The sequence below is a fragment of the Protopterus annectens genome, chromosome 8.part0 (assembly GCF_019279795.1).
Source record: "Protopterus annectens isolate FY-2018-M chromosome 8.part0, PAN1.0, whole genome shotgun sequence".
NCBI lineage: Eukaryota > Metazoa > Chordata > Ceratodontiformes > Protopteridae > Protopterus > Protopterus annectens.
The window spans coordinates 624,738,187-624,763,565 of record NC_056741.1 but is presented as its reverse complement, the minus strand read 5'-3'; the positions used below and the strand labels follow the sequence as shown (position 1 = coordinate 624,763,565).

Here is a 25,379-nt window from a genome sequence, read left to right as displayed (position 1 = left end):
CTGAGGATGTCTGTTTTTCAGACATCCTGGAAATCCTTAAGCAGAGAGGTGGCTGGAAATTCCTTTCCCCTTCTTAAGACAAGTCCGTGTACCTGGATGCATTCGGTTCCTGACCCTCCATCTCTTGGGTGTCTCCACCCTTCAACCCGCTGCTAGGGGTAGTAAGTCAAAAGGCATGGAGCTCCCCAGAATTGATGGAACCAATTCTGTGGAGGCCCAATAAGTTTTTATCACTGCACCGAATGACAAACCTTTCCTAACTAAGGGCATGACCGTTGATGCTATGGTGGTTACGGCAGCCACTAAGAAGGAATTAGCAGAAACCTCTTCTTCTGTCAATCCGCTGAACAAGGAGTCCCATACGATGGACAGATACGGGAAGCATGTCTTTTCTTCAGCGGCCTTTACCCTTAGGTCACTGAAAGAGCTAGGAGATACCCTACAGGATCCTACAGCTCTGGGAGCTGCAGACAGAACTGCTTCGCAGCTTGCAACCTTATCTTCTGTAGTTGACTCCTGCATGAGGCTTATTTCCTATGCAGCCGATGGAGCTAGCAGGGCAGCAAGCACAGGAGTCACCCTACGGAGACACTCATCAGTTTGCGGAGCCCTTCAAGTCCATCTTTACCAACGCCCCTTTTGATGGCTCATTATTGTTCGGCCCCAAAGTAAAAGAGACTCTCACCAGGTATGAGCAGGACGGCAAGACTCTCTCTCTGCCATGGGAGTATATTTTTCTGCGCCTACTAGACCTTATCCCAAAGGTCAAAAAGGTGGAAAAATGTGGTTCCGGAAATCCCAGGGAGCTTTGCCTGATGCACGTGGTGACTCTTCTCCCAGGGCAGAGGGGGGAATAATAATGGGAGACGCCACCCTTGGTGCAGAGGGGGTCTGCAGAGTCAGGGCAACAGAGATACATTCTCTGGTAGGCCCTTCCTGCACTCCTGAAAGGAGGCCCACCTGTCCACCTCTGGAGGCAGTTGGGGGCAGATTGTCACTGTACCCAGAAGCCTGGCAAAGTATCACAAAAGACACATGGGTACTGTCGGTAATATCCAAGGGATAGAGTATTCCTTTCTCCATGCCACCTCTCCCCAGAAAACAGAAGTCCATCCCAGATGTGCCACCCAATCTAAGGGAACAAGCAATCCTAGAAGTTCAAAGGCTGCTAGAAAAATGAGTCATCCAAGAAGTCCCCGCAGAGCAAATCAGATCCGGAACTTACTCAAGGTTCTTTTTAGTACCAAAGAAAACATGGGATTGGAGGCCCATTCTGGATTTCAGCAGACTCAACAAGTCTGTCAAGAAGACAAAGTTCCGACTGCAGTCCATACTTCCCTTTCTGGGAAAGGATAATTGGATGTGCTCTATCGATCTCCAGGATGCGTACTACCATATTCAAGATGGACAGGCAATCCAGCAGATTAATACGCTTCTGGCTGGGAGCCAGTCACTACCAGTTCAGAGCTCTACCCTTTGGCCTCACCACAGCCCCCAGGGTGTTCACCAAATGCATGGCAGTAGTCATGGCTCATCTGAGGTGTCTAGGATTCCGGGTGTTTCCATATTTAGACAACTGGCTCTTTACCGCCACCACCGAGCACTGGCTAACCGAAGCAAGGGACACCACAATCCACCTCTGCTTTCAACTAGGCATCACTATAAACTATGAAAAGTCTGCCTTGTTGCCCTGTCAATATATTACATTTATAGGAGCAGATTTAGATACCAAAGACATGATTGGAAAATTGCCTCAGGAGAGGGCATCGACCATTCAACACCAGGTTGCAATCTTAATTGAGAGAAAAAAGATTCAAGCAAGATTTGTTCTCAAAGTACAGAGTTCGATGGCAGCAGCGATAACACTAGTTCCCTTGGCGTGCTTCCACATGAGGATATTACAGTGGCTCCTATTTGCTCAATGGTCCATGCAAGATCTACCCATGTCACATGAAATTCTCATTACAGAGACCTGCAAGAAAGACCTAAAATGGTGGCTTTAGTCTACGCAGCTGACGATAGGCAGACCATTCATCCTTCCCTAACCAGTGGCCACAGTGACCACGGACGCGTCCCAGTTAGGGTAGGGGATATTATCTGGGACAGATTGTTCATGGGACTTGGCAACAACACGAGTACCACTTGCACATCAGTGTCCTAGAGATGAGAGCAGTGCTTCTGGCATTGCAAGCACTACAGAGCTCTCTACCCACGGGGACGATCGCATTTCAGATGGACAACATGTCAGTAGTGTGGTACATCAACAAGCAAGGCGGAATCAGATCCTACCCCTTGTGTCAAGAGGCTCTAAGAGTATGGCAGTGGGCAATGTCTTCCCAACGCTTTCTGACTGCGACGCACATTCCAGGGAAATCCAACGTGATAGCAGACAAGCTAAACAGAGCTATCCTTATGTCTTACAAGTGGTCCCTGAAGCAGGATATTGCAAGCCAGACTTTTCGCAAATGGGGCCAGCCTTGCTGCAACCTTTTTGCCACCTCCATCAATACCAAATGCAGCAGCTATTTCACCCTAGTCCCCCCACCAGGACAGTCACCCAGGGATGCACTTGTTCATGATTGGCCCCTGGGCCTTATGTATGCTTTTCCTCCATTCCCAGTAATACCCAAGGTTCTTCAGAAAGCAAAATCATTGGGTTGCAAACTAATACTTATTGCCCCTTACTGGCCTCGTCAAATATGGTTCCTGTTTCTATGGCCCCATCTTCAGGAGGAGCCTTGGATCTTGGACCCAGTTCCAGATCTCCTGGTGCATCAGTCGGGCATGCTCCATCCTTCCTTACAGACCCTCAAGCTGACAGGTTGGTTCCTCCACTTCTCATCTTAGTCAGGCTTCCTGACATCTCCCCTGCAGTGCAACATATTTTAATTTCCTCTCACAAATCCTCAATGAGAAACCTTTATACTAGCAAATGGAAGCGGTTCTCTTGTTGGGCAGCCAAAAATAATATTGATCCTTTTACTGCACCTCTTTCAAAGATCCTCGAATTTCCCGCTGAAACCTTTAACCAAGGAGCAGCATCAGCAGCAACTATCCGTGTTCAGCTGGCTGCTATTTCCAACTTTCATATGGGAGAAATGGGTGCCAACATTATGTCCCACAAGTTATGCAAAGCTTTTCTAAAAGGTACTATCCTCTTGAGACCCCCAATAAGAGAACCATCCCCTCCTTGGGATCTAAATTTAGTCCTAGCTGCCTTGATTCTGCCTCCATTCGAGCCGGCTAATACTTGTTCTCTGAAATTCTTGACTTGGAAAACTATTTTCTTGACTGCCATTACCTCAGCAAGGAGGTTATCGGAATTACAAGCTCTATCCATTCATCCTCCTTATTTAATTTTTCACAAAGATAGGGTTTCTCTCAGAACCAGTCCCTCCTTCCTACCAAAAGTTTGCTCAGAGTTCAGTCTGACTCAATCAATAGAACAACCTGTATTCTTCCCAAATCATGGCAACAAGGCAGAATATAAACTCTACCAATTGGATGTTCATAGACAGTTACGTTTTTCCTTGCACAGGACACAGGAATTCAGAAAATCTGGCCAATTGTTTGTATCCTTTGCAGAAAACAGAAAGGGAACTTTAGTCTCAAAAGTAACTTTATCAAAATGGCGTTCAAACACCATCACTTACATCTGTAATTCACAGAACAAACACCTGCCAGGAAAAATTCGAGGACACTCAACTAGGGCCTTGTCTACCTCTACTGCCTTTCAGCCCAGACTGCCTTTAGACTCAATTTGTGTGGCAGCTACATGGGTTAATCCCCATACCTTCATCACTCCTTACAAAGTAGATGTGGCCTCCCGGAACAGGACATCCTTTGGTTCCACAATCCTGAAGAGTATATTGAGCCACCCAAGAAGAAAGTGCTGGAGACGTGGTCCCAACCAGCAAGAAGGAAGGTGAGATAGGGACAACATAACATAAAGAAGTTATGTACTCACCATAGCATTCCATGTTTGTTGTCTTTGATCTCGCCTTCCTTCTTGCATCCCACCCTCCTTCCCCCTCCTGGATGATCAAGAGGAATTATCCATCTTTTGGCTACATAGGCCGTGATTCCCGTCCTGCCTTATGAGTTGGGTAGACTAAGAGTACTTCTACTACTGTCTTGTTGGGATATACATATATATATATATATATATATATATATATATATATATATGTATGTATAGTTTATATAAATGTCTGTCTCTATTTGCATATTATAGTCTAGTGTTATGGGTTATCACAAATGAGATCTGGGTGACTCTCACTAGGCAAGTTGGGATAGGGTCTTGCCTCGAGCCAGTGGAAACTCTCGAGCTTTAGAATGCGGCTGAGTCAGAGCCGAGGATTGTCTCTGAACTCAACCAGCAAGAAGGAAGGTGATATCAAGGACAACAAACATGGAACATTATGGTGAGTGGTGCAGTGGTAGCATTGTCGCCTCACATCAAGATGTTCTCCCGTTTGATTCTCAGCTGGAGCGCCTTCTTTGTAGAGTCTGCATGTCCTCCCCGCGGTCGAGTGGCATTCGAAAGACATGCGTGAATGGGCGTGCCTTCGTTGAAGGTTGGGCGTTGGGCTGGCACCTCGGCACCATAAAAAAAATCGACTGCCAATCATTAGCGGACCTGGAGTTCCGCTGTGGTGATCCCTAACCAGGAAAAGCCGAAAGCAAAACATTACTAGAATGAAGGAATTATTTCAGTGGGAGCTGAAAGATTTACCAAATTGCATCAAAGATATTATGACTTATTACAGGTGGAGCTTCCTCAACCTACAGCTTTTCAACCTGTTTTACAAGAATTAGAGGATGTTTTCTTTGCAGCCACTAGTTTGCCTGACATTCATCTACCTGACCCTAAGAAGTCTGCTAAGTTACATATGGTTCTTCAGACCCACGAATTTCTTTTTTCAAACTGTAGCTTAGACCCTGCAGTGATTTCTGTGTCATAACCATATTCTTCCAGACATCTTTGGCAGCTAACCCTTTTCCTTCTGACAAAAATGGGAAAGCATTTGATAGTTTTGGAAAGAAAGTTTATTCTTCCTTAGCTTTCAGAATGGTGAATTGCCAGGCTTAGTTGTCTGAGTTTTCATTTGTTTCCTTTGACTACATGAGAAAGTTAATTGCTGAACTCCTTTCTTAAGAGGCTAAGACATCTCTGAATTCTTTAGTGTCTTCTATGTGTGAGGTAATCAAGCATTCTATAAAATGTTCTTATAATGCTACTGATTCTGTTTCTATAACAGCTGCCAAAGGGTTTGTGATGAGATTCACCTGGCTACGTTCCCAGAATTTACCAACCAGAGGATGTCAAAACAGAGCTTCTGAATGCCCCCCCCCCCCCAATAAAGAACTATTGTTTTGTCTTTTCTTTGCTGAGGTCCCAAAAAGATTTGATGAAAGGGGAAAATGAATTTAGGGGATTCCCTAATTTTTCAACCCACCATGCTAAAATACAGTAGCAACTTTATCAGCAAGGCACAGGTAAACAAAATTACAGAAAGCAGTAAAAGAGAGGTTGAAAACAAGAAGGGAAAATCCTCCCATAACCAAGGATTATCTAAAATGGCAGACCAACTATATGCCCTTGTGGGTGTTTTCCCCTCCCCACCCTGGCATTCCATTAAAACTGCCCCAGATTCTAGGTCTTCACTTCCCTCTGTGGAAACAGATAACCTCCGATATTTGAGTTTTAAGAATCCTTCAAAAAGGATACACCTGGCAGTAGGACTGCCATTTACCCCTTCAATGGATTCCGCTGCAGTCATCCAATCACCTCTCTGTTTCTTCCTACCCTAGATGAAATGTTATCTCCATAAGTTGTTGCACCTGTTGCCGCAGGTCATATAGGGAAAGATTCTGTTCAATAGTATTTCTGGCGCCAAAAAGAAAAACATTTTAAAAAAGAATACTTATGGTACCAAAGAAAGAGAAAACATGGAGAGCTTTCCTAGACCTTTCTTTTCTAAACCTTTACATCAAAGTCACAACATTTCAAATGCTTTCTCTGCTGTCTGTTACCTCCAATGTCATCGCTCAGCTTTCTAGTCGCACTGGATTTAAAAGATGCTTATCACATTCCAGTGCTCAAAAATTTCAGACTCTTTACATTTTTCTATATCTGACTTACATTTTCAATTTTCTGCTTTACCCTTTGACTTGCCGACAGCTCCAAGGATGTTTACAAAATGCTAGTATCTTGTAATATTCCATTGCATGTTTCAGGACGTTCATATTTTTCCATATCTAGACAACTGCCATAATTTTGCAGACTCTTACAAGTTGTTAAGAATATCTGGATTTGGATATTTCAGGTAAACATAGAGAAATATTCTCTCATTCTTTTTCACAGGATGGTGTTTTTGGGATGTCTCCTGGATACATCCCTCATGGTTCCTTCCTCAAGAAAAATTAGAATTTTACAAGGAACAAATTCTGATATTCACCATGCCCATCTAGGGCTTCTGCCAGGCAATAACTCAGGATTCCGGGTTTCATAGCCTCTACGGTTCTCATGAATCCATTGACTAGCTTTCACATGAGGAAAATTAAGTGGTTCCTCAAATCAGTCTGGACCCAACATCAGCATCCCCTATGATTTTAGATTCTAGCAATGGGATTTGTAAAACGGAAATTATTCTGGTGGGTGAAGCAGCTGTCTCTCAATCCAGGTCTTCCCTTTTAGCCTCACTCAGTCTGTAAATGCAGATGCCTCAGACTTTGCTTGTGGAGCTGTATATCCCCTGCATGCAGTACTCCAGGGCTAAGTCTAAAAAAGGTCTGTGGAGATGAGTGCTTTGCCCTAGTAAACAAATGCAAATAAAATATCCAAGGGGTGAAAGTTCAGTGTCTGTGGTACAAAGAAGACAGACTGAACAATAAATGTGAAAGAAGTTATGGCTTGAATAAATGCACTCAAATCTCTAAATCATCGTTTGGTTTCAGGCCCTGTACTACCACAGTGATGTGGTATATAAACAGGAAGAACCAGATCCTACCCCCTTTGCAGACTAACTGAGGTAGCCTGGGAACTAGCAACTAAGCACAATCTATTCCTACAGGCTACTTCTACCCTGTTAGAGCAGAATACTGTTGCAAACAAGCTGAACAGGACCAAGACAGACCTCTGTGAATGGAAGTTGAACCCAGAGGTCTTCCAGGAATTGATCCAGTTGTGGAAACTCCTCAAACAGACCTGTTTACCTCTATTCACAATAGACAGATAATGAAATTCGGCTCCAGGACTCCTTGCACAAAGGGCTGGAAGACAGATACATTTTCATTTCCTCTGACAGAATTGTTTCTGGATGCCTATCTGCACTTTCCTCTTATAACCAGAATTCTTCTAAATATTCAAAGGGGCTCCACCAGAATAAGTGTGGTGACCCCCTTTTGGCCTAGGTGACAATAGTTCTCTCTCCTTTTGAAAACAGTCAAGGGCAATTACTGCAAACTTCCTCATTGGATGGACTTACTCATATGGGACAAGGGTTGTTTGAAACAGCGCAGTCTTCATTTTTTTCTGGATGATAGAAATGTAGTGCCATTCAGGCATCGATTTTCTGAGGATCTGCAACAAGTATTAAAGGAGGATGAGACACCCAGCACTAGAAAATCTTATTTTACTTGGGTGGAAAAGATTTTTTAATTGTCGCTAAAATAGAAACCAGGACCTTTTTCAGGACTGGGCTCCTATTTTCTCAGCACTATTTATATGAGTTATTATTTTCTGGCTTATCTTTCTCTTCTAACAAGATTCACCTCTTGCCCATCTCTGCCCATACCAACCTCCCTTTCTGCAGTGCTGTAAGTGAAATAGTTCTGGAAAGGGGTTTTACATATCAACCCACCTTGAAGACAGAAGGCTACTTCTTGGAATCTTAAATTTGGACTGGAGAAACTTACACTTTTTTTCATTTTAAATCTACTCGTGTGGCTGATTCGAAGTTCTTAACTTGGAAAACAGTGTTTCTCATTGCTCTGACTTCTTCAAGAATGGTATCCAAGTTACAGGCTCTTATGATGATTCATTCTTGTCTAATGTTTCGCAGGGATATTTTAAACTTGACAACAGATCCTTCATTTATGCCTAAAGTGGTTTCAGAGTTTACCTTTTTCAAACACCTTTATTAAGTCTGCATGTCCTCCCCGCAAGTTGAATGGTGTTCCGAAAGACATGCGTGAATGGGCGTGCCTTCATTGAAGGTTGGGCGTCGAGCTGGCAACTCGGCACCATGAAAATCTACTGCCAGTCATTAGCGGACCGGAGTTCCGCTGTGGCGACCCTTAACCGGGAAAAGCTGAAAGACAACAACAACATTAAATTAACACTTAAGACATAGGCAAACATACATTAACAGAAAAGAAAACAAACCATTTTAACATTTTTTCCATTTAAATACAATATAAATCACATATATTTTCTTTGCTACTATCATCAGTCCAACACTACAACAAATTGCTGAATTCCTCCTTTCCCATAAACCTCATTACTCCTCCTCCGAGGCCCCGTGGACTATGATGTTTGCAGATGACATTGTGATATGTAGTGAGAGTAGGGACCAGGTTGAGGAGACCCTGGAGAGGTGGAGATATGCTTTAGAGAGGAGAGGAATGAAGGTCAGCAGGGCTAAAACAGAATATATGTGTGTAAATGAGAGGGAGGGGAGAGGAATGGTGAGGATGCAGGGAGTAGAGTTGGTAAAGGTGGATGAGTTTAAGTACTTGGGATCAACAGTTCAGAGTAATGGTGAGTGTGGAAGAGAGTTGAAGAAGAGAGTACAGGCAGGGTGGAATGGGTGGAGAAGAGTGTCAGGAGTGATTTGTGACAGACGGGTACCAATAAGAGTGAAAGGGAAGGTCTACAAGAGGGTAGTGAGACCAGCTATGTTATATGGGTTGGAGGCGGTAGCATTGTCGAAAAGGCAGGAGTCAGAGCTGGATGTGGCAGAGTTAAAGATGTTAAGATTTGCACTGGGTGTGACTAGGATGGACAGGATTAGGAATCAGTATATTAGAGGGTCAGCTCAGGTTGGACAGTTTGGAGACAAAGCAAGAGAGGCGCGATTGCATTGGTTTGGACATGTGCTGAGGAGGGATGCCGGGTATATTGGGAAAAGGATGCTAAGGATGGAGCTGCCAGGTAAGAGGAAAAGAGGAAGGCCTAAGATGAGGTTTATGGATGTGGTGAGAGAGGACATGCAGGCGGCTGGTGTGAAAGAGCATGATGCAGAGGACAGGAAGAAATGGAAACAGATGATCCGCTGTGGCGACCCCTAATGGGAACAGCCAAAAGAAGATGATGATGATGATGATGTTCCCATAATTTCCATTTACTTCCATGTAATTTGCTCCTTCCCTTTTCTAAAGATTCCTCTTACACTTTTTTATCTCTTTTATAATATTCAGTATCTCAAATACAGTTGGTGTAGACTTTGATTTCCACTTTCTAGAACAGTAGACTCTCAGTTAACCGGCACCCATAGGGATTGGTCCAGATAACTGTAGTTTCTGGTTGCTTGAGAGTTACTATTAAAAACAGGCCTGACTAATACTGTACCCTATACTATTTATTTGGTTTGACTTGTCCTTAGGTTGAGGAGAGAGGAAATGTATTCCTATTTTCCTTTTTAAAACTCTAAAAAGGGTATGTTTCTGTTGGGGTGGGAAAGAAAGTGCAACACAAGAAATTGTACTGTATTTCTTTGATTTTTTTTTCTGGTTGCTTGAGTTCTGGTTAACTGAGAGTTTACTGTAATTTTTTTTTTGGCAGCCAAAAGAATTAAACATAATAACTGTTTAGTCAGTTCAGAAATTGTGTCCCAGCTCATGTCCTTACTTAAAGCCATTTGATCACCCAATATTTCTGATAGAGTACTCTGTACAGAATTTTTAAAGTCTGCCAACTTATTATCTGGTAAAACATATGCTCCTAGTTACCTCTTTTCTTCTTCATCACACCTTCCCCCTGAGGAAAAATTCTATGAAGTCTGGTTGTGGTATAAAATACTTATGGAAACACATCCAAGCAAAGATCCTAAACCTTCTGGCCTTGGTTGCATACTTGTGAGCCATACATGTGTCTTTCCATTGTTTTCTTGTAAATTGCTTTTCCAGTCTCTTCTAAAATCATCTGATTGAGTCTTATAGTTATTTTGCAATATTTTAACTACCCAATTAATTATCCCTTTTTAACAGCTGCTTTTGTTCTAGATTCAACTAAAAAGCTATTCCAGTGAAGGTCACTTAAAATTTCCCTATCCCTTTCTCTTTGCCTGGACTCTGAGATCAAGGGAAGATGGACTCTGGCCTGTAATCCAGATGTCTTCTTGGCCTCATCCCACTCTATTACCTTTCCTGCTTGAGTTATTTGCTCCCAATATCCTGGTTCATTTGTTAGGTTCATCCAGTAAATTCCATCCTCCTCTTGTCTGTTTTCTGTATCCTACTTGTAGTCATCCCTGTTTGCAAAATCTCCTTTCTTCTTTCTCATGTAGGCTTCATTCTTAGAGTACTTTCTGCTACTTTAAGAATATAATATTCTGTATGTTTTTTATGATTCTCCTTAAGAATCTGCACCCAAAATCCCAGTCTCTGTTTCTTGAACTTCCCCCTTGCATCATCGTCATCCCTTTCCATTTTGAATTGTAAACCCTCTGCTTGTGTTATGTATATGTGCCTTAATTGTGCAGCTGTAAAATATCTTCTCAAATCAGTTAAACCTAAACCACTTGTTCTATTGGAAGGATCAGCTTATCCCACTTAACTCTTGTCCTCTTTCCTTCCCAGATAAATTTCTTAAATTCTTCATTAATTATTGTACACAACTTCTCCTCGGGTTGATAAAAGTATGCCTGACCCAAAAACAAGACTAAAGGGACTAAAAACATTTTCACTACTTATATTTTACTATCCACGACCCGCGGTGGTGGTGCTGCGATAGCGTTGTCGCCTCACAGTAAGACGCTGTCCGGTTTGATTCTCAGCTAGAGCATCTTCTGCGTGGAGACATGCGTGAATGGCCGTACCTTCGTTGAAGGTTGTGCGTCAGGCCTGGCAAGCCGGTATGTGAAAAAATTAACTGCCAATCATTAGCGGACCAGAGTTCCACTGTGGCGACCCCTAACCGGGAAAAGCCGAAAGACACAAACAAACATATTTTACTAGCCACATCCATAAATAAGAGTTTCCAGTTTTTCAATTTTTGTCTTATCTTTTGCTTAGTCTCTTACCACATGTCCTTAGCATCCATAACAGAAGCTTTTTTAATCCATACTACTAAATATGTCATTTTATCATGTCCCCATGAATATGGATATATATCCTGAAAAGATTTGAAACTGTCTCAAAATGTTCCACTACACTGAGATGTCCTTTTCTGGATTTATCAAGTATAACGTAATGTCATCTACAAATAAAAACAACTTTTCATGATTACCATGCCAATTATATCCTTGTATTTCTGAATCCCTTATTTTCTTTGCCAGTGGCTCTAAATATAAAGCAAATAACAAAAAGGAAAGAGGACACTCCTGTCTGGTTCCTCTGTTCAAACAAAGTTTATCTGAGAAGAACCCTTCTACTTTAATTCTTTCCTGCAATCCTTCATATACCCTTCTAATTAATCTTATTATTGTATAAGGGAATGCAAATGCTTCCAGTGCCCTACTCGTAAAATCCCACATTACTCTGTCATATGCTTTCTGTGCATCAAGACCCACCAACAGCGGAGGTATTTTCTTACACTCTGCTTCCCTCTGGATCATCATTCTTCCATTAATGCTGTCAAATGTTTGCCTCCTCTCCACAAAACCACACTGATCCATATTTCGATTTTGGCAGCAGCTTTGCCAGTTTCAGAGTTTACCTTGAGCCAGGTTATACATTTCTCCATTTCTATCCAGAACCAAAAAAGTAGAGGAGAAAGAATTTTTTACACACTCTGGATGTACATAGGCAACACAAATACTACATTGACAGGACAAAAAATCTTCAGGAATATTGGTCATATTTCCAATGAAAGTAAGAAAAAGGGACAATCGGTGTCAAAACAGACGATATTTGAATGGTATGGTCTTCCTGTGCTATCGCTTTTTCTTACTCTCTTCATAACAAGACAATTCCAGGGTTACAATCAAGGTCAAAGCCCACTCTACCAAGTCTTTGGTTGCTTCTGTAAATTTTTGGAAAGGAGTAGAGTCGGGAAATGTACTTCAGGCAGTAACTTGGCCATCTGTGCATACTTTCACTAAGCAATGCAAGTTAGACTCTTTCTCTAGATCCAGAGCAGGCTTTGCTAGGACTAATCTTCAGGGGCTCCTGGATTCTGATCCTTCTTCCTCTTTCCTTTCTTTCCAAGTGATGGTATTATACTCTTATAACTAAGAATACTGCAACAGTGATCTAATGATAAACATAGTACAGCTGTGTAAGAAAATTTACGTTAGCAGTATATGTTTAAATAGATCACTGTTGCACTAGGAGTACCCTCCCTTTGTCTTCCCTTATTTTGTTATGTTTCTGTCAAGGTGTGGATATTTTTTTTCTTTTTCCCATTTTCTTTGCACTTGGCATGCAGGGTTCTAGCCTCCCTTATTCTGAGGCAATAAAGCTCTGAAGATTTGGAGCTCTTTTGATTTTATAGCACTCTTATCAAGCCGTTCGGTCATTAGGATATATAGAAGGTGCCCTTAAGCTTTGGAAGCAAGCCAGTTGTTATATTCTGGGCAAGATGTAACTCACATGGCCTAGGCTACTGCAGCAGTGATCTGTTCGAACGTCTACTGTTAAGGTGAGTTTACTTAAGAACTGTGCTTTCCTAGTATCTCAGAAGATTTGATTAGCTTGAAATGGCTGTTTAGGGTAGCGGGATAAAGCTCTGACTCTGATCCAGATGGCACTGGTTCAGGTAGGTAGTGTCCAGGGCACTTAAGGAGCCAGTAAGGGGAGGTAGGAATGGCTGGTCACTGCTGACCCACTCATCTTGCTGGGATGGAGGTGACTGGCCTCCTGCTTCAGTTGTCTATAGTGAGGGCTGGGGCTTCCTATAGCAGCACCAAACAATACATGGTACTATAGCCAGAAATCAGGGCTGGTATTGTGTGTTCCTTTTTCTGTGGTACATTGTGGCAGATTCAAGTGTGGAAGGGGTGAAGTTAATTTAAAAAGGGTTTAAAAATTTCCCTTACTCATCATGGAGTGACATTGCCACTGGGTGGTTACCTAACCTGGGAACATTTGTGGTCCTCCTGTAAATGTGGGTGGCACTGATTAGAATGGGGTAAAGTCAGACCCTCAGTTCAAAATTCACTTTTTTATGGCAGCTCTACTGTAACCTCAAGACCTATGGATGGGCCATAAATGATAAACTGGCACAAGGAAGAAAAAGACCTATTCAAAAATATTTATTCTGCTCAGGACTGTGTCTTTCCAGTCCTGCAGCCAAGGTGTTCAAAGTCAGATACATAAGTTATAAGAGTTGTTTACCTTAATCTTAAAGAACAAACTGTGGCTGCAGGATAGCTCTGCATTCCTTTCTTGTAGCCCTTATTGCTGTGTATTTGCCTCCTCATTTGTCCATTTTGTCAACTTTGTCAAATTCATGAGGAGAGTTGCTTCTTAAAGGGTTTGATAGCTTGGAAATGTAATCTTCACAAACAGGGAGTGGCAAGTCCAGTCCATTAATTGAGAATTTAGTAAACCTTAGAGGTTATGTCACTTGGTTCTAGTGGCTAGCATTTGTAGGTCCTTGTAATTTTGCAGCCAGAGCATGTCCTTGTAGATCCAGCATGGTGGTGACTCCTTCACCTCATTTCTACTTGTGCTTTGTTGGCAAGTAAGAGTCAGCTGTTGATGAAGCTTCTAGAAAGGGATACTGGATGAGTAGCATCTGTGCAGTCAACAAAGAAGTCCTTAATAACAGGGAACAATGGTTGAAACACTAGTGATCAACACTCATTTGCACAATCACAAGTGTGCAACTTGCAGGCTTTTTCCCGATAGGACAAGTTGTCACTAAAATGGGTATTTCCTCTTTCCCCATCATGGTGATGCAACCACCAAGTTGGTATATATGTACACACACACACACACACACACACACACACACACACACACACACACACACACACACACACACACACACACACACATTATTTATGGACCTACTTTAGTAGATCGAATTGCCAGATTACAAAATTTAAATTATCAAGACGAGAAGACCAAAATTGCTGCAAGAATGAACATTTAACATGCCGAACTTAGGAAGAACGAAAAGCTACTACTAATGTCAAACAGCAGTTGAATTTATAGGTTCAATGGTTCATACATTAGTACTAAACTAACTGCCCTTGTGAGCCATTTTAAGCCTAGCCAGTTATCCCTTGTGAGACTCAAACGCTGCACCTTGTGTTTGTAAGGCAAACACCTTAACCATTAGGCCACCCTCCCAACCCCTGTTCTGAATGGAGATCGCGGAGCATTCAGAAATACCAGCTGCTCCATTTAAAGACGTATTTTATTTATTTATTTACTTATATTTATTTATTTCACGTTTGTTAACCGGGTTGGTCCAGCTGAGCACAGGCCCATTTTCATTGGAGACCCGTGGAGAAAAGCTCCAGCAAAATGTACTAATTAGTCAGTTATACAGTTTTCACAAAACTGAGTATAAGAAGAAATATAGTAAAGTTGGTATGCTTTTTACAGTACATACTTTGAGGACTTGTAACAAATAATACAGAAGAAGGATTCTGATATGTTAGGCAAAAATTAGTGAGAATATACCATCATCTGATTTTTTTTTTTTTTTTTTAATATAAGTGAGAGGTGTTGTATGCTTAAGGCATAAACTGCAATCGGGTGATTCTAGGAAGTCCAGATAGCAGTAGATCTAATTAAGTAGGGTCCTGATAGGGGCATATCCATGAATTACAGAGGGAACTTTACCACAAAAATGTAATTTAAACAATTCTGTATGGAGACTGCGGTACAGTGAGGCTTGGGAAATTTACCCTTTTCACTACTACAGTGCGATCTCAGTGTTGGTATATATAATTTGCAGGTGTGTGGGGGGTTCGGGGGGGGCTTGCCCCCTGCAAAACCATTGAAAAATTACATTTCTATGTTAAAAAATGAGTTTAAATGGGGTAGCTGTTTTTTCATGAATGGTCCACGATCTCCATTCATAAGTTAGAGTGCTGTTTGACATGCACAGTAGGTTTTTATTGTTCCTAAGTTCGGCTTAGTAAACATTTGTCTTTACAGCAATTTCTTTGTTCTCTTCTCGTTAATTTTTATTTCATTGTTCTGGCATTTCGATCCTCTAACATAGACCCATATATATATATATATATATATATATATATATATATATATATATATATATATATATATATGTGCTTAAGTAGTGGGAGTGTGGGGGGTGCAGCATCTAATCAGGGAGAAAAGAAGCCTTGTCTCTTTGCAGATCACTTTTCTTTGAATAATTATTCCTAAATGCTGTTCACATTTGGGAGACTTTGTGTGGTCGTTATTGTGTGAGTGATCACACAAGTTGAACATTTGTCAAGGAGCCTTTAATGGCTTCCTGATCTGCTTTGAAAATAAAGTTTATAACCAATATTATTTGCCCTGGCTGTTGGTGTTTAGAACTGGTTGATATTTTTTCCAAAGATGCATCCTGGCCCTAATATACAAAATACTTATAAGTAAGCAAACATAATTGCATAAAAGATTGCCCCTGTATGGGTCTTTGAGACAGTGTCTTTATCATGTCATATGGTTTTCATTCTTTACCTTTTGAAGATTTCAGAAAATGTTACATTTTCCAAAGTATGACAAGAAAATGAAGAAGATGTGTAGAGGGATAAAGCCCTGACTACAGCCCTGCCGACCTGAGTTCAATTAATGGCTCAGCTGACTAAAGGAGCAGCAGGGGAGGGATAAGCATTACCATCATAGGGGAGGGCAGTCTCAGACATTCCCTCCACTCTCCATGGTGGATGCCAGGGATTTGTGAAGAAAGTGTCATAGTCCTAAGAGGGATTAGGGTGAGGACATTGACTATGCTGTCACAAAGGTGAGACGATATGTCAAGCTGTCCCCATTGCATGCACTTTCTGGATGAAACCAGGAGACCATGTGGGGGGGGGGGGGTTGGGTAAGGCATAAATTAAAAAAAAAATCCCCAGCAAATGGTGTGATGGCTAGACCCCCCCCCCCCGGGATGTCCTTAGGCTCTGCACCAGCTTCAGCCCTTAAGCAGAAAGTTTGAGGGTGTGTAGAAGTCTGGTACACCTGGCATTGGATGTGGGGCACTGCAGTAAGGTGCCATAGTATCAAGCAAGGGCAACAACAACAAAAAAAGAAACTGAGGAAGATGATGGGCTACTTCACCCCTATTTACGATTAAACTGACATATGGTCATCGAGAGTAGTTCCTGGCTTACTACTTGAAGTTTCTTTGCATTCCAGCTGGTAATGCTGTTGTAATTCAAGAACTGAGTGTTTTTATAGTAACTTCATTTGCTTCATGGGGACTGTAATATTAGGTCAGGTTACTGTTCAGTTTGCATTCATTATCTGACTGTGTCATTAAACCTAAACTGCATTGCTTTAAGTAAAACATCTAAATAAGCCAACTGATGGCTTATTTCATGAAACTCTTTAATTTTGTTAGGTACATTATTAGTATGATGGTTCATAGTTTCATAATTAGAAGGTACAATAATACCCCAAAATAATCTTTTTTTCTGTCACTGTATTTATAGCTGTTCTTTTCCTTTTGTTGTTTTCCCGGTTAGGGGTCGCCACAATGGAACTCCGGTCCGCTAATGATTGGCAGTAGATTTTTATGTGCCGAGTTGCTAGCTCTGAAGCACAACAGTCAATGAAGGTATGCCCATTCACGCATGTCTCCACGCAGAAGACGCTCTAGCTGAGAATCGAACCGGATAGCGTCTTACAGTGAGGTGACAACGCTACTGCAGCACCACTTTTCCTTCTACTAACAAAATCTGCTGCTAGATGTCAGTGAACACAAAACTAGACACATTGTTATTTTTTGTAAAAGTCAGTATTTTACACCAGCATCATTCAGACACATTGTGTTTTGTGTAGTTAGTGTGATTGTGCGTCATATCTTTCAGTATGTCTTGACTTCAGGATGGATTAGCAAACTGAGATTCAACAAATTAATTTATTAGTTGGGCTACTGGTAAAAAGCACAAAGGCACCTTTTGCTAAGTTGAGGACAATGTTATACTTTTAGTTTTTACCCTAGGGTGCAGCAGCTTTGAGGTTTGTTGTTAACTGGGGGGAGACACAGTGGGATTTGCCATCATAAGAAAAGTCTTTCCAAATTTGTGCTCACTTTGGCAGAATAAGTTAGTCAGGCTTTTCATCTTTGATTGTTCTGTCTAGATCCACATACAGCTTAGTTGTTGCAGTACAGTAACTTGAATGATGATTATGCCTAGGCTACAATGTAAAATCAGTAGCGGAGTTTACCAAAATTTTTTTTTTTTTTATAACTAGGTCAGGTGATCGATGTGGAACATGGCATTATCTGTGAAAATATTCCAGTCATTACACCTACAGGTGACGTGGTGGTGGCCTGTCTAAATATGAAGGTAAGGGATGTATGATTCAGCTTGGGCCATAGATTTCTTGAATATGGTGTCTAGAATAGCTATTCTTAAAGTCATTATGCTATGAATCAAAGGACAATAGTAAGGCATTGACTTTTGCTCATCTACATTTCAATGCTCTGTGCTGGGTAATTCTTATTCAAGTGTATCAGCCCACCTAAGCAACAAAACAAAAGATTTGGCAGTTTTAATGTTGGAAAGTATAGGATTAGCCTGTGGAGAACATTCTGCAACAGGACACTGTCACACTATGGTTAGTCACAGCTGTACATAAGGACAGGTTAAAGCACATATTTTGCCTAAAAAGAGACGGAGTCATAAAAAAGGGAAAGTACGAATGTAAGCTGAGCTTTAAATAATGAATGCCCCATATAGGAAGACTGTTATGGGAATAAGAAAAGAAAGAATAAAGAAAAACAAGGCTTTCATACTCTCTGTTTTGTAGCTGTATATGCTTTCATTGTAATTAACAGCCTAACTCAGATGAAAAGTCAGGATTAAATACCCTGGCACAAGAGGTCGATGCTACTTATGTTAAATTTGCTATCCTCCATAGCTCGTACCTTGCTGCACAGGAATGTTTGGACTTGGCATGTTTCCAACATTCTCGTTAGAATTAGGCAGTTAGCTGCCCAATATGAATTAAGTAATTAGCTGATACTAGGGTGTGATTTGACCCCTGTGATCTTTCTATAGTTACGCTGAGGTGAAAATCTTGGTTGAAAGGTAGAGTAAAAACATTTTGGTGAGATCAGGACCACATTATTTTTATTTTTAGATCAGTAATTGCAGGTATGTTATTACTGTCTAGATATTTGCCATAGATGCAAGTAATAACTTTCAGTACATTTTTATTTTACTGTTAGGTGATTTTACAGTATGTGCCCAGAAAAATACTTGCTCACACAGTATAATTCCTAGTGCGTCTTCTTTATGTGTGCTGTGGATGTGCAATAATGTTTTTTTTGTTTTTTAAATCAAGGTGACTATTTCCTAAATGCTGTATGTTTTTCATTATTTACAAGTAAATTGAAACAAGGACCAAGTCAGGATACACTTCAACATCAGAGAGATGATGGCAGTGAAAAGAAACAGTGCAGACAACAACAAAGGGGTCTTAGACTTAATAGCAGACAATGTGCCTGTGACTTGTTACATCAACAAACAAGGGTGGATCCTTTGATACATTCTTTGCAGGATGTCCATACAAGTATGGGAGGTGGACTGACAGTCTAATATGACCCTAAGCGCTTCCTATATCCTCTCTCAACAGAATGCTCTGGCAGGTCATCTGAGTAGGACATTTGCAGATCCACGCAACTGGATATTAGATACATTGACCTTTTCTAGTCCTTATCTACAGGTGAGGTGTACAGGAAATAAATGCTTTTCCCTTTTGCTTCTCCAAGCAATAGGCAGCTGATGCAGTTCTGCTTCAGTGCTCGATATAAGGAAGCATAGGAAGTGGACACTTTCTCTATCAGATAGGCAGGTCTTTTTCTCTAGGCTTGTGCTCCACTCCCTCCACTCCCCAGGATGATTCAAAAGGCCACAAATGGTGCTGGTATCCCATTTTTTGTTGATTGGTTGGTTTATTATTTATATATTTGCTGTATTGTTTCCGTCCTTTGTTGTTGTCTGCACTGTTTCTTTTCCCGACCCTCCCTCCCAAGTGTTCTTGTAGTCTTAAACCTGGTGGCTCTGGATTTGCCCACCCCTGCTGTAAATCTGATCTTGGTCACTGCTCCCACTCCAGTCTCATTTGATCACTCAACATAGTGCAGTGAGATTATTTGGGCAGGACTATCCCCTTGCTTCTTTGACTTTGAACACTTCTGTTTCCTCCTTCTTCTCTTAAAAAAAAATTACACTTTATTCATTTACTTGTACTGTAATTGTGTTCTTCATACTTTATTACCTTGTTTTGCTGTGTGCTCTTAAGTATTTGAGTGCTTTTATTCTGCTGCATTTAATACTGCTTGCTAGTAGCCTAATTAAATTTATCTGTTATTCTAAGCATTTAAGCTTTGGTCTTAGCACTTGTGCTTCAGGCAAGTTACTTTACATTTAAGATGGTTCTTGTCGTCTACACTCTTGTGGACAAACCCTTAACAAAACTTTCTCTCCTTAAAGTCCTGCATACCATTGCTAGAAACTCACTGCGTGTGCTTCTCAAACAGTCTGGATATAAAGAGCTGATAAGTATATTTTTAGCGCTTTTTAACTGTTCAGAGTTCTGCACTGTCTTAATTTTTGCTTGACTGAATTATTTATATATTTGCTGGCATTGTTCTCTTATACTCTAAGTTCCTCATTTTGATTTTTTCCTAATCTTCTGCTTTCTGCACTTGTATTTAGTCATTTTTTAATTTAATTGCATTTATTTAAACTGTATTTGCTTTAATATTGCTACACACTCAAGTGTGCTAGCTTGCACTGCATTTGAATTTTTACTGCTGTTTTAGCTTCTTTTCTGTAAAGAAAAGTTTCTAAGTTTGTTTTCCACCTTTCCTATACCTAGTCTAGTCCAGATACAGATTTGCTATGTCCAGGACTGTTTTTAATCTTCTGAGCCCCCCCCCAAGCCTTTCTGTGTTGGTGGGAAGCCTTCTAGCTTATAAGTGGGAGTGGTAAGCACTAGGTAGCCTATCTACCACAAGAGGAGTGGTTTCTGGCCTAGAAATTATAGTTTATTGGCCGTTTGGGCAGTTTGTCCAACCCCTTGCAACATTCTGGTTTAAAAGCCCACATTTACATGGGTTTGCGCTTGTTTAAGCTCCGTGCAGTGGCACTGAGCTGAGGTAAACTATTACTGGTGCCAAAAGTCTGCTCTTCAGTTTTTCCCTTAGATCTTGCTAGTTCTTTCTCTCTCTCTTGCACTTCAAATAGCTTAATCGCTTTGCATTTCAACAGGTTTTTGTAGCAGTTATTGTAGCACACCTAAGTGCCATCAGCACTAGTCGTTCTTCACAGAAATAGCTCCCGTACTTTGTAGTTTTGACCACCCCTCCTGGCATGATTAAAAGGGCAGTTTCCTGTGCTTTCTCTTATTAACCTGATGCACTTGGGCATTCTGAGGCAGTTTAGCAACTGCCTCATGTACACAGACAACCCTCTCCTCTTACCTCCCAACACTCGGACTTGTGAGAGATGCACTTATATCACCAAATTGGAAGCTATGTACTCTCCAGCCAAGACTAGCTGGTCAAGGGGAGAAGGTCAGCACCTGCACTACACCACATGGAACACATAGCCCTCCAGAACACCCCCCATCACAGCTCTCACATAAAAACACAAACCACACACCTACCTTCGCAGAGGCTGTCAATAGAAATTTACCCAAACTGCAGAGACCTTCAAGACAGAAGAAACGCACTCGACCACCACAACACAGCACAAACCACAAGACACATATCTCACCTCCACAGTGTGTCCCTCATCCTAAGCCCCTAAGGCTAAACATCTTGCCCAATACACTAATCATAGGTGACTCAATAATGAGGCACACAGATGTCCCACTCACTAGGTTGAATAAGGAGAAGGTAACAGTCAGCTATCAGGTGCCAGAATCCGACACATAACACATGCACTCAGGTCACTCCACAACAAGTACAAGTATGACTCTGTCATTGTCCATGTGGGTGTGAATGACCTGAGATGCACCTCCATGGACTACATGAAAAGAGATATGGTGGAGCTCTCGGATTATGTGGCCCAGGCAGCTATAACCCTAGCCCTGAGCATTATCCTACCATCACCCAGAATGATACTGCAGTACAAACAAAAAATGATTGACTTCAACAATTGGCTAAGTTTCTGGTGTCATTCTAAGGGGATCCAGTGTCTGACTGCTTGGGATGAAATGATTGATAGACCTCTATGCTTTGCCAGAGATGGCCTGCATCTGTCACCCCTGGATTTCCGGCTACTGGCTAAAGCTCTTGCCACCCCTATAGTGCCTTTTTTAGGTGGTGTTCCAAAGACCAAATTGCCACCATAACAGCTACAAATAAATGCACTCTGAGGGTCATGCTGCTCAATGATAGAAGTCTAAATCTCAAGATGCACTCGCTTGAAGCACTCCTCATAATGGAGAACATCGACATTTGTGCTTTAACGGAGACCTGATTTAAAGCTGCAGAAAGCACTCCTGCGCTACCAGGCTATAACTCATTCCACACCTTTCAGTCCCGAAACATGGACCGAAGCTCCAAAGGTGATGGTGTCTCCATATTCATAAAGGACATGCACACCTCCAGACTAGTAGCCCAGCATAATTTATCTAAGATACTTCAGGTACAACTAACATTGGGTAAAACAACGATCCAGGTCATAGCCTGCTATAGGTCCCCAGCCATGTCCCTAGAGTCTCACTCCACGTTCCTAAGCACCCTGGATTCTATCAAGGTCCAACCCAATACTCATACTAGAAGACTTCAACTAGCCCTCCATTAACTGGGAAAACTACTCAAGCACCAATAGATTGGCCCAACACTTCCTGGAATTCATCAGTTCCAATGCTCTGGACCAGCTCATTCTGACCCCCACTAGAGGAAGTAACATCCTTGACCTGGTTATTACTAACATGGGCGACCGTTGCTCTACAGCAATAGTCAATCCCTCCCTGGTCAGATCTAACCATAAACTAATCACCATGGAAATCCACATCTCACCCCCCCCCCCCCCCCACAAAGGTAACCACCTTGAAAACCTTCTCTAAAACTGACTATGGGCTCATAAAAACAGAGGTGGCTAATTTCACGGCACCCATGCTAATGGAAAATAGCTGCATGACTGCAGAATCATATACCAATGCACTATATGAACATGTACATAAATGCATGGAACTAGCCATACCCAACAGAACCAAGACACTCTCCTCCAAAAAAAGGAAGCCAATCTGGTGGTCCCCTGCCATTAATGAACTCTACAACAAAAGGAAGAAACTGTTGCAGAAAAAGGTGAAGTCCCAAGACTGGAAAAACTCCCTTATTAGCCTCAACAAAAAGTTGAGATCCCTCATCAAATCCTCCAAATCCAGCTATGAAGGCAGAATAGCAGCAGACACTAAAAACAATCACAGAGCTTTCTATAGTTATATCAAGAACCTCCATGGCAATACCCAGATTTGCTCTGAGTTACAACATGCTGGCTGACAGATTCAGTGCCACCTTTACCCCTCTGCCCCCCCCTAAAGGACCAGTCACAATACCGGAAGAATGCCAGGCACCCAGCATTACTGCAGCACAGGTTAAAGCTGCATTGTCCAAGGCCAAGAATACAGCTTCCATGGGACCCGATAATATCCCTGGCTGTATTCTACATGAAATACAAAGCGATCTGGCACGACATCTTTTTGCCCTGTTCAGTCACAGCCTCTCCTCAGATTTTGTCCCTACCGAATGGCACACTGCTACAATCATCCCTCTCCATAAAGGGGGAGCGACTACAAACCCTGGGAATTATCACCCCATTAGCATTACGAGTCTGATATGTAAGACTATGGAGTGCATCATCATGGACCTGATTAACAAAGATATAGGAAATCTCCAAACTCTAGACCGCACGCAGTTTGGCTTTGTGAAAGGGAGATCATGCCTGTTCAACCTGGTTGACTTCTTTGAGTCAGTCAGCAGGGCTGTGGATGAAGGTAAGGCAGTGCATACAGCCTACCTCGATCTAGCCAAGCCCTTTGATACCATTCCTCACTCGGGAATTATTGATAAACTCACCAAACTAGGCATCAACCCCTATATCATTAGGTGGGTTGCAGATTGGCTCACAGATAAAATACACAGTGTGAAAGTAGCAGACTCATAGTGTCCGTACCGACCAGTCACGAGTGGAGTTCCACAGTGATCGGTCCTGGGTCCTCTCCTGTTCAACATCTACTTTTCAAAAGTCCAGACCAGCACAAAGGGATTCTGGCTGACCAAGTTCACAGACAGCTGCAAGCTGGGAGCCATTATTAACTCCCCAAGTGATGCAGACATCCTACAGAAAGGCCTCATTGAGACCAATAACTGGTGTTGAAACCACGACCTTAAGCTTAATGCAAAAAATGCGTCGTCATCCCCTTTGGTAAAAACTCAGTTCCCACTAATTACCACATTGATGGGAGCCCTCTGAACACTGAAGGTGTTATAAGAGATCTGGGAGTGCAGGTTGACAGCAACCTCTCCTTCGACCACCACATTGCCACTGTGGTCAGAAAGTGCTTCTATGTGGCATATCTCATCACCAAGGGTTTTGCATCCAAGAAGAAAGAGGTCATCGTCTTTCTCTTCTCTTCCCTCATTAGACCAGTCATTGAGTATAATGCCCCATTTGGCATGTACCTCACTAGATACCTGTAACAGCTGGAAAGGCCACAGAAGTACCTCATGAAGAGGATCCTAGGCATTAAACACATGTCCTACACGGACAGACTCAAAAGACTCCAGCTATTCTCTATCTCATATCACCTACTTAGAGGCAATCTCTGCTTGACTTATAAAGCAATGTCTGACTCAGCTCTGTTAGAAGTGGTACATCTAAAAAAAATCCCAATCCCTCCGCACCACACGCTCCAGAGACTTCAACCTCATTACCACAATCAATAGAACATGCTGGAGGGACAGGTTCCTCACCCAGAGACTGCCCATGCTCTGGAATAGACTTCCCATAGATGTCAAGCAGAGCACCTCGCTGTCCCTCTTCAAGAGAAATCTTGATGAGTGGATGGGTAATAGAAAGTTCACCCCGGGAATAACTCCAGTGGCTCTTCTTGATAGAGGCACTGGGAACTAACATTGGGCGGCACAATGCCATGGCACTTCTATGGGCTAGGCTTGTAAAGGCTCCAGGGCCATTAGCCTAGTACACACTTATGAACCTATGAGAGATTGAAACAAAGTTAAGAAAAGCTCCTAATTGGAAAACCCCAGAACCAGATGCAGTACCTAACTTCAGGCTAAAAGTATTAACATCTTTACGTGAAGATTTACCCATAAGTAAGTACTATTTAAATGCACACCCTGAACAGACACCAACCTGGTTAACAACAGGAGAAACAAGTCCTACTTAAGGGTGAGCCTGCTATGCTAAAAACTGTAGACCACTAACGTATCTTCCGATGACATATAAACTATACACTCGAATTGATGCGTACAGTGTTTATAGTCATTTAGAAGAAAATTCAGTCATGGCAATAGAACAAAAGGGTAACAAAAGAAAGTCATATCGAACAACGGATAATTTGTTGTTAAATAAAGTCGTAATGGTGAAGTGTAAAAAGGGGAAGAATCTAAGTATGCCATAGATAGACTACTAAAATGCATTTGACAGTATTTCCCATTCATGCATAAAGGAGTTCTTAAAAATGTGTAAGACACTCCATAAACTGATTTATTACATTACAGCAACCATGAAACAGCGGCAAACCACTTTGCAGTTAAACCATAATAAAGGACAAATTTATGTCACCGTTGCTCTTTTGTCTTGCCCTTAACCCATTAAGCTGTTTACTTAACAGATTAGTTCAGGGCTACAGAAAACAACAAAGTGTAAAGACTTATCTTCTTTTTGTGGATGATTTAAAACTGTATAGTTCATCAGATGAGGAGATGAAAGCATAACTGCAAGTGGTCAAAACTTTTACAGATGATATAAGAATGTCATTTGGTCTTGATAAATGTGCAAAAGCAACCTTTAAAGCAGGAAAGCTGCAGCACCAAG

At 41.8% G+C, this 25,379-nt stretch overlaps 1 protein-coding gene across 1 annotated transcript in view; it reads left to right on the top strand.

Annotated features, from left to right (window-relative positions):
• Window positions 1-25,379, top strand: part of ABCD1 (ATP binding cassette subfamily D member 1) — a 1,029,542-nt gene that overhangs the window by 450,983 nt on the left and 553,180 nt on the right. Inside the window, exon 5 of the mRNA XM_044080111.1 lies at window positions 17,551-17,645. Within this exon, the coding sequence (XP_043936046.1) occupies window positions 17,551-17,645 (95 nt within the window). The remainder of the gene's footprint in view (window positions 1-17,550; window positions 17,646-25,379) is intronic.